Raw genomic sequence first — 13,372 nt, 5'->3', positions numbered from 1 at the left:
CTCTGCCTACCCTCCCAACATGTCATCACTGTAAGGTACTGCAGGCTGGGATATGCTCAATTTGCAAGCACGCATGACTGTGAAAACAGCCTTTTCCATAAGGAGCTTTGAATTCAAAGGCTAGATATAAAAGCACTTCTTACTGAACCCACTGTTTATCATAAAGAATTTTGGCCACAGTTTCAAAGCAAACAGTATACGGATGTACTGCATAACAGTCCTACAGATGCACCTATAGATACACTTGATTCAATTCTCAAGGACATCTCATTTTCAAAATAAGATTGCAAGACCAGAAGTTTTAAGTAACTTAACACCAAGTCTAGGAAGGCCAAAAGCAGTATCATTCTCACAAACTTGACAAATCTGGGGAGGGTTATCAGCACCTGATTGTCATCTGAGTAAAGACCGGATGGGGTTTTTTGGTTTTGGTTTTCTAAGTGGAACATATTGACAATATTTAAACATAAAAATTCAAGAACATAAAAATTCAAGAACAACACTACTGACTTAAGAAGACATGAGCAAGTGCTGTGCTCATAGGTTTTCTTATGCACTACAGCTCATGCTTTGTCTCCTCTGCTTCTCCAAGCTGGGGCATTTTTTAAGGTGAGAGAGATGCATCTCATCCAGTTTTTTGGGTTGGGTTTTTTTGTTTTGTTTTTGTTTTTAAAGAGAGACAAAATAGCAACAAGAAGAAAGGCCACTTCCTACTTATAAACTGAAACAGGATTTCAATCCAACTAAAGAGGGTAGGTGAGAAGAAAGGGAAGCAAGATCTGTGTGGGAAGAAAGAAGTTGACAGAACAGCCAATATACAAATTACCTTTCAAAAGTATTGCCTCCCTAACCCCACCCATATCACAAAAGTTAAAATACTTTTTCCTGTATTTTCATGCGGCTAGTTTTGCTTTCTGTTTATACTAGCTTTCGGTTTGTTCTAACCCAGCTAAAACTGTGGTTATCATCCCCTTGGCTAAATTAATAAAAAGTGTCAACAAAAGATCATCAGACCCCATGTTAATGGAATGGTAGAAGACATTAGGTTTTTAATAACTCAAAAAGATGACAGGTATTGTAGGACATTAAAAAAAAAAAAAACTGGCAAAGAAGCAGCAGTCTTATGACACTTCAAACCGTGGGTCCCATAGGGAGTTTGGTGTGCTACAACTATTCTCCAGAAAAGCTTCAGCCTCTGCCAAACCCCAGCAAAACTCATTTATCTTGTCATAGGGAGCAGCCGAGCGTGTACTTCCAGCTGACAGCGTGGCACTTCCTCACCACACACCGCTGCCTGGCCTCGAACATCCTGCTCCCTCCGTGGGTCTCAATCAACAGAAATACTGTAGTGCTAGCACTCCTCATTAGGCCGAACAGCTGTCTCCGCAGTCACACTGAGACACAAAACTGTTTTGCATAACAATCTGCTGAAATTTCACACATAGGGGAAGGAAAGAAAAAAAAAAAAATGTTGAAAATGTTGGACCATGAAATGCTGATGCAGAACCCTTACTGGCAATGCACCAAAACAAAAGTTAACACTGCTCTTTCCATTTTGATTTGCAACCTATATTGGGATTTACCACTGAACACTGGGAGACAAGATGTTTTTGTGCCTGTGAAAAGGCGTCTACTTATAAGCATTAATCTGTGTGTGGGATGAAGTTCTGGAGAAAATGGACTAAAACAGAGCTTTCAGATAAATTTATTCAATGTACACCAAACCGCACTTAAACAGCAAAATTTGAGTGCTCAAATATGCCTCTCTCACTTTAAGTACTAAAATTCAGGAACAAAACCTAAAGGAAGCTCTATTTGGGACAGCATTTCCTGCACAAGAGCTTCCTTTCTTTTAGAGTAACAAAGTGTATGTATCCCCACACAGAGTGGTCTGCAGTCTCAGGGGTAGCCATGACCTGGGTTTAAAACCTCCAGATAAAGACAACAGTTTGCCCATCTTAAAGGGCGATGGCATTGGCCAGGAGTCCTGGGCAAGGAGCACACCAATACCTCCATGCTTGATTGTGCACTCAGGCTTCAGAAGTACTAAAGGCGCTTGATTCCAGGAAAAGCTACCCATACAATTCCCAAAGTCTGTTTGCAGATTTATCTCCAAATATCAGCAGAGCTTCTTCCTCCAAACTGAGAAATGGTAAGAACAAACCATGAAAGAATTAACACAGAACGGGGATGGGGGGAATTCAGAGATGACTGTTAGCACTGAACAGTCATTTTTTAGCATTTAAATCAACAACGTCTATTCCGGAGACATGTGTTTCATGACATTTAGAGAAAATTGCCAGTATCTCCTTTTCTCACTACCCAGCTTAAAATAATAAAATTATACAGGATTGAAAACAATAACTAGCTTTTATGAGAACTACTCAATGGCAAGTTAGTAAATTAGTTAAGGTGCAGATATTTTTAAAATCAGTTTTGTTACATTTATGATGGGATAAAAAAGGTCCATTTATCCCCACAGTACTGCTTCACGTGTTATGTAAGCTTTAGAACGACAACACGCTATGAAACGTTATGCTCTACTCAACAGGATACAAAAAAAAGGCCTTTGGCTATGCTCTTTTGTGGGTCATTTGAAAAAAAAATCATAGCGCTTTTTAGTGCGTGCATTCAAGAATTGAATCAAGACTCTTTCCATCTATTGCAGTAAAGCTTAAAGCACTCAAGCAACTGGATACAGATTTATGGCCTGCAACTCTTTTAAAGTGACTGACAAAACTCTAATGGCTAACACGGAGTACAGTCAAACTTTGTATGTTACATACCCTATTCCCCAAAATAAAACACCTAAAGGTTTTTTTTTTTTCTTTTAGCTACAGGGCTTTTAATTTTAAGCACTTACTCTTGTAGCTTAAGGAGTAGTTTATTCAATTTTTTACATTTCTTTATTAATTAGGAAGCCATTTTTACCATGAGGAAGTTCGCCAATGACAACAGAAAAGGTTCAAGAACATAAAGGAAAAAGACTATCAAAGAATATAATCTTTGGAATGTCTTTTTCGGCACTTCAACAACTCCATGACTGTACTGGGTTGGGGGAAGGTTAGAATAGAAAATGGGGTATTCAAGCTGTGCAAGAGAGCAAAGACAGGTAACTTGGATGAGATGTAGCCACATAAAACATGCTGGCCCTAGTCTATCCTGAAGCAGATTCACAAAGAAGATAACAACATGGGAAATGAGACAAACTCAAACCTGGATGCTTGAGCTATCAGCTAATAAGGCTACTAACAACTCTAAGAAAACTGTTGAAACTTTAACATGTTCTGTCACATGTATGTAATAAATGTAAACCAAAAGGCTTTTATATGTACATGTTTAGAAGCACAAAATTTAAAAAGCTAACTCTAGAGCTTAAAGTCCAGGCCATAATCTTCATTGAAAGAATATGCAACATGCAAATGTGAGATCAGAACAGTGTTTGAAAGGCAAATCTGGGGCCTGTTTTCAATGAAATGCAAGAGAAAAAAAACCACAGCAGATAGAACAAGGTAGGAATATTAACAGTAATATCAGAATCCTCTAGTTCATCCGTGAGGCTTGGGGAGAAAACTGAATGTTTCATCAGAAGAATGTTGCATTTCTTGCAGAAGCTGGATGGTGAATGCCTAAGGCATTCTTCGATTAGAAATAACAGAAAAATGGTAGACAAAGCATCACTGATGGCATTAACAGCTGAAGCAAGAACAGGACTATCTTGAAAAGAACAGATGTCTTAAACTGGTGGAACTCCACTGACAGCATCCAACTTGTGACGTTTTGTTTGGCACAAAAGACTCCCTTTCCTAGCACAGCTTTTAGTCAAAGGTGCAAAACTTGCATTTGTAGAACTACATCTAGATATACTTTAGCTTCACCAAGAAAATGTGGCTGAATAAGAATACCTAACAGTGATCTTGTAATACTGGGTATATCTAGACTAAGACTACTTTCCAACAGGGTTGTCTAATGGCATTGCTGCCTGAAGAGAAGGCATTTCTCCCCTGCCATGACTTTGCCTTTCAAGAACAGGACAGACACATATCAGGGTATGAGAATTAAATCTTGCAGAATAAAGAATCTGGGAAAGCCAGCTGACCTTGGCAAACTTGAGTGTCCACAAAACTAAAGCAATTATTAGTCTCCTGATAGAGAATGCCATTTTGACATTAATTCCCAATTCACAAAATGTCAGAATGCAGCCCAGCATCCTAATCAGCTGCCACTTAAGTATTTTTACATTTTTTTAATTCAGATTTTTCAGCAAACGTAGGAGTTTGAAGATGAAAAGTTGAAGCAGCAAGACATATTTGCAATTCTCTAGTCTCAAAGTTCTCAGGATGAAGCACAACTTGCCATATAGCTGCATATTCAGAGATGTACAGACAGCAAATGAACAGGAACTTTCCCTTCTAACCTCCTATAGCCACATAACCAGAGTGAAGGGAGAAGGAATATGCTAAATTCTGAAAGTGCTATAAAGCCACCTTGTTCAGCTCTTTGTCAGAAACACCATAAGATCCACTTTCAGCAATTTTTCCTCTGAGTTTGCCCAGAAAGTAACACAGAGATTCAACAGCTAATGCACATTTATGTTTGATGCACTGGCTCAATCCAGCTACAAAGATCAGTATGCTTGAGAAGTCATAAACAAACTTTACATTTTTTCTGGCTAGGTCAAAAGTACCTGCTCAAATTTTTTTTTTTAAGCCAAAAATGCATTTAATCACCATGACAAGTTGATGCATAACTGTATACTGAACAATAAAGAAGCATTAACGAAGGGTATTCACTGAAGGATAGCAACCCAAAGCTGCTTCTGAAGACAACATTTTACTCTTTGAGGGATGGTATTTGCAAGTCCAGACTTGGAAAACCTGCAGAAATTAAAGCATTTCAAGAGATATGTGCCCACCCACTGTGTACCTTTGACAGCCACTAAACAAAACACTTCAATATCGACCAAGTAACTCTTCAGCTGCATATAAGCATCAACATACTACAAATATATAGCAAAAGCAGTGCATAGTTTAAAAGACATATATGAAACCACTAGCTAATAAGCTTTCTGCTGGCAATAAGATATCTATTTGTTTCCAGTGTTACTGAACTGTCTGAACAAATGTATGAAATCTGTAAAGCACTTGACTGGACATGTACAAGACTAAGATTAGGTTTTTTAAGCTACAAATGGTAAAGATTTCCAACATGAACATTTTAGAAGGCTCTGCACGTCAAGATAGACCTCAGCACACACAGAGCTCTAAGACAGACAAACTCATCAAGCACGTATGCAAGAGCATGTCAATGCCAGAGTTGTTCAGCTAGGTCACCACGTTGGAAAAAGAATGGCCTTCAGAGCCCCGACAAGACACGTCTGTGCAGGGGTCAGCAAACAAAAATAGAAGTAAAGCTGGAATGAAAATTGCCATGTAGATGCCAGAAGCATTTTGCTCTTCAGAGCACCACCTTAGTTCAACTTGAAGAGTTCTAACCAATAACCTCTAAATTCAATAATTTCTCAATAGGAGAACAGCTGGTTGTATATATTATCAAACATCTATTTTAGAACAGTATCTGCTAGGAAAAAGGTGTTGGAATTTGAGTCCCCAATATAATTTTTGGAGGCTTTAACTCAGGAAGTCAATTTCATTAACATGCAACAAGTAAGTGTCTGGATGATAATACAGATGTAACCTTTTCCCAGGGCTCTGTTAAACATATCATAAAAGTATGTGACTGGGGATTAACAGCACTAGTAATATAAATTCCTATTCATGCGCATACAAAATCAGACAATAATAAAGATTTATATTTAAGCAAAAATGAGTCTCATTTCCACACCATCTCATTATTTTTTCAATCAGTAGAGGATAAGTAAGGGAGATGAACTGGGGGCATGGCAAACCTAAACGAAAACGTGACATTTTTATCACTATATGGGCAGGGCACAGGCAAATAAGTCATGTCCTGAACTAAAACAGTCACATATAACAAAAACGTAAACAAGCAATGTTTACATTGGAAACTTCCCTAGGAAGATGCAGCTTTAAAAAAGACCTGAATTTACTTTGAAGACTCAGCCGAACACAGGCTTGAAGTGCAAAGGTACTACCGATGTGCTAAACTTGGTCTGTGGATATATGTCAAAATATATCAGAAAACACACTTTGAGACAAAATAGATAACTTGTAAAAAAGAACTGTTAATTTGTAGAGAAGAAAATATACTTTTATCACCACCTAAGTATCTATTAATATAGGAAACAAAACTCTTCAAGATAAAATCCAGCAGCTAGAAACTGAAGTTTGACAAACTCAGGCTAGGGAGGCACACAGAGTTTAACCGGTACCTTAACAGGTAACTAAACACTGGGATGAGCAACTTACAGAATTTACCAAGGGCTAAGTTGAAATCTTTATCACTGGAACAACCTAACATATGGTCAGCAATTCTACTAAAATTCCCTCCTAATTCAAAACAGGCATCAATGCAAGAAGCTTGAGACAGATACACTGATCACAACAGATTCTTTGTGGCCTTACTGGAGGAGAATTTACTTTGTTGCCCTGTCACAGTAATAGACTATAAGAAATATTCCACTTTAAATACAGCAAGTAGTTACATGCTCAGAACACCAAAATAATAGGCAATTTCTTAGTCTGCTTACTTAAAATACATCATTAGTACGTTGTATACATACATACTATGTATGTATACAGCTGGTATACATCCACCCCTATTTTGACAGAACATCACTATAGTACAAGGCAACGATTGGCAACTGCTTTCCGTTTTCAGATGTCAATTCACTTTACAAAATCACCCTCTGCATATAACAGGATTCTTTGGTCTCTCAACAAATCAGCATCATTCTGTTTGTGTTTTGTTTTTTTTTTCCCCAAGATAAGGTGCCATTTTGACTAAAGCTTAAATCTAACTCATTAAGGCTACTAAAAAGGAAGTTGAAATTACACTGTCCGCCCGTCTTTAGTACTCAAACAGACACAAAGCTTAACACGGCAGGGAACAAAACACCCACACTCCCGAGCGGGTTTACAGTTTCGCTCCCCTCCCCGGCACCCCAAAACTAACTCCCCCGGCTCCATCAGCCCGGGTTTGGGGGGTGCGGCGGAGCCGCGCGCGGCCGGCTGGGCGGTGACGCCACCTGCTGGCGCGGCTGTGACGCCGGCGCCGCCGCTCCGCTCCGCGACAAGGCGCGACGGCGGCGTCAGCGGCGGCCCGGCCCGCCAGCCCCGCTTCGGCTGCGGAGGGGAGCGGGGGCCGGGCGGCGCCAGCGGCGCGCCAGGGAACGGAACTTAAACCCTGAGCCGGGCATCGCAGGGACCCCGTCACGGGCCGGATCCCTCGCGAGGAGCACCGGGGTGGAATAAGATTTCGGGGGCTACAATGCAATGAAGACTGTATGTTGGCCTCACGCTCGAGATGTCTGGCATCTAATTAGGTTGGTTTAATGCATTAGAAGTTGACCTAGTGAAATACACAAGGCAAAAAACAGAGCTCTGGACAGCTATTCAGCAGGTACTGCTGAGGGAGAGGCTGTTACAGCTGAGGACGTTAAATAATCGTCATTAATGACTAACATCCAATTCACAGAACTGATTCCAAGAGCCTATCAAAGTATTAAAAACTTTGCAAATCATTCAAACAGACATTCAGGAAAGGCAAGAAAATATTTTGTGTGTTTTTCCGGTCAACAGATGAAACAGTTTCTTCTGCGCTGCTTAATGTGAGAAGATTGTTACAGTGTTGATCAGAGAGCAGTTTAAAAATATTTTGCCAATAGGCAGTACAATAATGGACCAAAAATAAAATCACTCAAAGTATGGCTCAACTGCAAAATGCCGAATTCCCATCTCCGCTCTGACTGCATTCCTCAGTGAAATACTCGTCTTCCCGTAACGGACTCATCTCTTCAACAAAACAGAGCTGAACAACCATATCCATTAAACAGTAAAGTCAGCTTTGAGACTCTTACGAGTGTATTTGGTGAAAAAGCTTATGTCAATACTAAAAACTCATACATTCAAAGAACAAAATGGAGACAGACGATACAACACAAATATGAAGACAATTTAAAGCTGGAAGAAGAGTGACCAAGGAGGTTGCTCAGGGTCCATTCCATTGATAAAAAAATACACTCCCTGATAGTTTGTAGGTCTCAGTGATAGAGGCCAAAATACCAGCTAACACCTGTTACAGTATACACCATCACCCCAGATAAACATCGCTTGGCTTCGGCGTACATATGGAAAAACACTAATGTCAGTCATGTTACTTCCTCTGCAAAACATGTCCTGGGACGACAATTACCTCAGAGAAAAATTGAGGCACCAACAGACACAAAACCTTCTGACTTTTACAAGTCATTCTAGAAAAAGCAACAGAAGAATACAAAAAAAGATGGCATGAAGCAATTATAGAATGCAACCACAAAATTAAGTTTATTCTTCTATCAGAGATGGCTGCTTATGTGGGATGATTTTCATGCACCAAATTTATCAAGCTGAGGGACCCAGAGTGGGAGGGCTTCAAGAGGTTTTATTTTCTACATAGGCTAGACAACAGCTGGGAAAATGAGAAAGTAGATACTGAAACTCGGTCATAATGCAAACTACACGTTTGAATTAACAAAAAATAGATGTGAATAAATATTTGTTGTTTTCATTTTGAGCTAGGACTAACGATCATCTTTTCTTTGAAGTCAGGAAGTGAAATTTGTTTCTGAAAACAGTCAGGTTCAAACATTCCAAAATCTTAAAAAAATCTGAAATACTTTACCCAAGAAAGCAAAGTTACTCCTATATTTTCCACGTACCAAAGCTCTGATTAACGGAATGGTAAGTCAACACCGTAACATAAGACTCTCATGACTACATTTGCCCATATTCAACAGTATAAAAACTTAAAGCCTAAAATGGCAACTAAAAATGTTACACCAAAACCACTGTTTTGACAGAACATGCAATCAGTGCTCTTATTTTAATTTCTTATTTTATGTACAAATCAGAAGCTTTAATTTAAAGAGTGAAAATTAATCTTGCCTTTTTTTTCCCCCCACTGGTTCCAAAGACATAACCTTTATTTCACACTGAGTATCATGACAACCAGATGCAATCTGCTCGATCAACTGCATTCAGCAACACCGCTAAGCTACAGGCATAACCAATGCCCAAAACACCCTCATACCTTAAATTACCTTTAATTGTAAGGAGTTTTATCTAGACTTACCATATAAGCAATATCACACCAACAGCCCTGGCTGCTGTTTTGGAAATTAAGTACTGCTGTGTTACATTTGAAGGAGGACAGTTAGGGGTTTCTGTGAAAATCAGTCTCATAAAACAGGGGAATGAACTTAGTACCTCAAAAAGAGCACAGGAACAGTTTTGTTCAGATTAGCAACTGAATACGTTTGTACTTTTGGAACTTGTAAAAACCTGTGAAAGAACTGTCACTTACTCTGTGTGGCCCTGAAAGACATTCACAGAATGGATAGAAGGATCTCTGAAATCCCACAGACGGAAGGTTGTATCGCGTGATGATGTCACCACAAGACGTTGGGTGGGATGTGTACAACAATGTGTTAGCTCTTGGTCATGCCCTACAATCACAGATGAGAACATGTAAGGTAATGAAAATAAGACTTTTCATTTCCATATACATTTGGAATGAAATGCTGATGATTTTTTCTTTTGTCCCCAAACAATAGAAGAAGAAGAATCATCCTAAATGCTAATGTTACTACTGCTGTAAAAGTTTAGAACTATATTTAAAAGCAAAAAAATCCCCACTACTCACTTCACATGATTATTAAGTAGCGATAGGTTATTGATACTTAATACATGCCATGAACACAGCACAAGCATTTCGCAAGAACTAAAATTTCGCTACAATCAGTTTAAAAACAATTACTTCATAGGATATATCACAAGCTTAGAAGAACCCAAATTCATGCTCTAAGGATTAACAAGGTTGGAATTTTAGAAGCCATTACAATATTGAGCAGCAGGTCAAGTCTTGCACACACTCAAACTGTACCCCAGAGAAACAACTTACTTCTCTTAATGTTTTGGTGTCTCCAAATAATCCCACATATAAAAATAAACCACCAATTTATCTTCTGGTGAATGAACAAATACCTGTAAGAGAATGGACAAGTTCGGAAGTCTCTACATCATACAGATTTGCCGTCCTATCCCATGATGCTGTCACAGCTTGCTTCCCCCCAACAAGCCAGTCGGCTGCTATGACCACTCCTTGATGGCTTTTGAGCGAAGTTAATGGGGCTCTGACAGTAGGACAATCACTAGAACCATCTCCATCTCCATCAGGTTCATCTTTATCTGAGAACTCAACTTCATCTTCCCCAGACATTTGCTATATGATGCAAGAGAAAAAAGATTTAGAATAAATGAGAAGGAATGTCTCCAAGTTATATTTTACAGTGTAAATGCTTCCCAACCCCCTTACCATGAACGTGGCTAACTTAAGTCTGTAGAATCTAGCCTATTCAGGTATTCACTATCAAAAACTTAGCTGAAGGAATAACACCAGTGAGTTAAACGCAGTTTTAGTAACTACTTCATTTTAAAATTGCTTATGAACTGTTTAGCTCTGAGTATCTGTCCCCTTTACTACGTGGCAAGTCTTTTATACTCCCCTCAGTGTATTACCCTCGAGTTCCACTGCAGCACATGTATCAAGAGACTTTTTTTTCCTTTCAATTTTTAAGAGTAGGAAGCATCTAACAGGACACTAACTATTTTAACCTTCAGGAAGACAATTCTTTACAGCTGTATTTTTATCCATTAGACTAAAAATCATGACATCAATATCTGTCTGCTGGTCAATACACTGTCACCGTGCAGTGCTGATGTAAACTGGATGCCAAATAAATTCTTTTGCTACCCAGGAAGCATTGACCCCTAAGCCCTATTTCACTTATGCAAGACAAACACACTTTTATTTCATGATATTTGGATGTGAAAAAGGTAACATTTCTATTGCTCTTTCAAAATGGAAACGCCAAATCAAATAAACTGAATCTAATGTTTTCCATTCAGAAATCTATCTCATGTTATATGGCCATCTCTTGCCCCTACTCAGCTTACTGAGAAGCTCATCCTACAAACTATGTTTGTCTTCACAATTTAGTAAGTGTGCTTTTAAATACAGCAGTTGATAGTCTACACTAAATAAATAGATTAAATAAAAGCCTGGGGACAACAACGTCAGATAGCGCGAGAATTGCTGGCAAGGGTCTCTTAGAAATCAAATTTAAAGATAGAATTAAATAATGCCAAAAATACAAGTCTTCACCATCAGCTTTCAATAGCAACTATAGCTAATACAGATGCCTCAGTAAGATAAGCACAAGAATTTAACTAGTATAGAAAGAAATTCATTATTTATGATTTGAGTTACTACCAAAAAAATTTACTCAACAGTTCATTTACTTACACATTTATTATCTTGAACAAAAAGTCGATTAATGTACTTGCAGCTGCATATTCTATTCTGCACCACACATCTTTGAAAAATCACAGAATCACAGAATGGGAGGGGTTGGAAGGGACCTCTGGAGATCATCTTGTCCAACCCCACTGCTTGAGCAGGCACACCCAGAGCAGGGGGCATAGAAACGCATCCAGGTGGGTTTTGAATGTCTCCAGGGAAGGGGCTCCACAGCCTCCCTGGGAAGCCTGTGCCGCTGCTCTGGCACCCGCACAGGAAAGGAGTGTTTTCTCATATTGAGGTGGAATTTCCTGTGTTCCAACTTCTGCACATTGCCCCTTGGCCTGTCATTGGGCACTATGGAAAAGAGTCTGGCCCCATCCCTCTTGATACCCACCCTTTAGATATTTATAGGTATTGATGAAATCCCCCCTCAGTCTTCTCTTCTCCAGGATGAACCAACCCAAGTCTCTCAGCCTTTCCTCATAAGGGAAGTTGCTCCAGTCCCCTGATCATCTTGGTAGCTCTCTGCTGGACTCTTTCCAGTAGTTCCCTGTCTTTCTTGAACTGGGGGTCCCAGAACTGGATGCAGCACTCCAGATGTGGCCTCAAGAGGACAGAGTAGAGGGGGAGGATAACCTCCCTCGACCTGCTGGCCACGCTCCTTTTAATGCAGCCCAGGACACCGTTGGCCTTCTTGGCCACAAGGGCACAGTGCTGGCTCATGGTCAGCTTGTTGTCCACCAGCACTCCCAGGTCCTTCTCAGTGGAGCTGCTTTCCAGCAGGTCAGCCCCCAGCCTGTGCTGGTGCATGGGGTTGATCCTCCCCAGGGGCAGGACCTTGCACTTGCTCTTGCTGAATTTCATGAGGTTCCCCTCGGCCCAGCGCTCCAGCCTGTCCAGGTCTCGTTGGGTGGCAGCACAGCCTTGTGGTGTATCAGCCACTCCTCCCAGCTTGGTATCATCAGTGAACTTGCTGAGGGCACACTCTATCCCATTGTCCAGGTCATTGACGAATATGTTGAACAGGACTGGAGCCAGCACAGACCTCTGGGGAACACCACTAGTGACAGGCCTCCATCCAGACTCTGCTCCATTGATCACAACCCTCTGAGTTCTGCTATTCAGCCAGTTCTCTGTCCACCTCACTGTCCAATCATCTAACCCACACTTCCTTAGCTTGCCTGTGAGGATGTTGCGGGAGACAGTGTCAAATGCCTTACTGAAGTCAAGATAGACAACATCCACTGATCTCCCTTTGTCGACCCAGCCAGTCACACCATCATAGAAGGCTATCAGGTTGGTCAAGCATGATCTTCCCTTGGTGAATCCATGTTGACTGCTTCTGATAACCTTTTTGTCCTCTACATGCCCAGCGATGACCTCCAGGATGAACTGATCCATCGCCTTTCCAGGGATGGAGATGAGGCTGACTGGCCTATAGTTTCCCAGGTCCTCCCTCTTACCCTTTTTGAAGACTGGAGTGACACTGGCTACCCTCCAGACCTCAGGCACCTCTCCAGCCCTCCATGACCTTTCAAAGATGATGGAGAGTGGCTCAGCAACAGCATGTGCCAGCTCCCTCAGCACTCACAGGTGCATCCCATCAGGGACCATGGATTTGTGAGGATCCACTTTGCCTACATGATCTCTAACCCAATTCCCCTCAACCAAGGCCAAGTCTCCTTTTCTCCAGATTTTCTCTCTCATCTCCGGGGGCTGAGATTCCTGAGGGCCAGCCTTAGCGGTGAAGACTGAAGCAAAGAAGGCATTCAGTAACTCCACCTTCTCTGCATCCTGCATCATCACAGCACCCACCTTGTTCAGCAGTGGGCCCAGTTTCCCTAGTCTTTCTTTACTACTGATGTATATAAAGAAGCCCTTCTTGTTATCC

General features: G+C 40.7%; 1 protein-coding gene across 2 annotated transcripts in view; it reads right to left on the bottom strand.

Annotated features, from left to right (window-relative positions):
* The window catches only part of WDR37 (WD repeat domain 37), a 50,284-nt gene that overhangs the window by 8,011 nt on the left and 28,901 nt on the right, over nt 1-13,372 (bottom strand). For both annotated transcript variants that reach the window (XM_075082405.1, XM_075082406.1), the window contains 2 exons: nt 10,164-10,401; nt 9,484-9,625 (listed from right to left, as the gene is read on the bottom strand). In XM_075082405.1, the coding sequence (XP_074938506.1) occupies nt 9,484-9,625; nt 10,164-10,401 (380 nt within the window). The remainder of the gene's footprint in view (nt 1-9,483; nt 9,626-10,163; nt 10,402-13,372) is intronic.

This window comes from Phalacrocorax aristotelis, chromosome 2 (assembly GCF_949628215.1).
Source record: "Phalacrocorax aristotelis chromosome 2, bGulAri2.1, whole genome shotgun sequence".
In the NCBI taxonomy this organism is placed as follows: Eukaryota; Metazoa; Chordata; class Aves; order Suliformes; family Phalacrocoracidae; genus Phalacrocorax; species Phalacrocorax aristotelis.
Note: the sequence above shows the minus strand (reverse complement) of the source record. Positions and strands in the feature narration are given on the sequence as shown.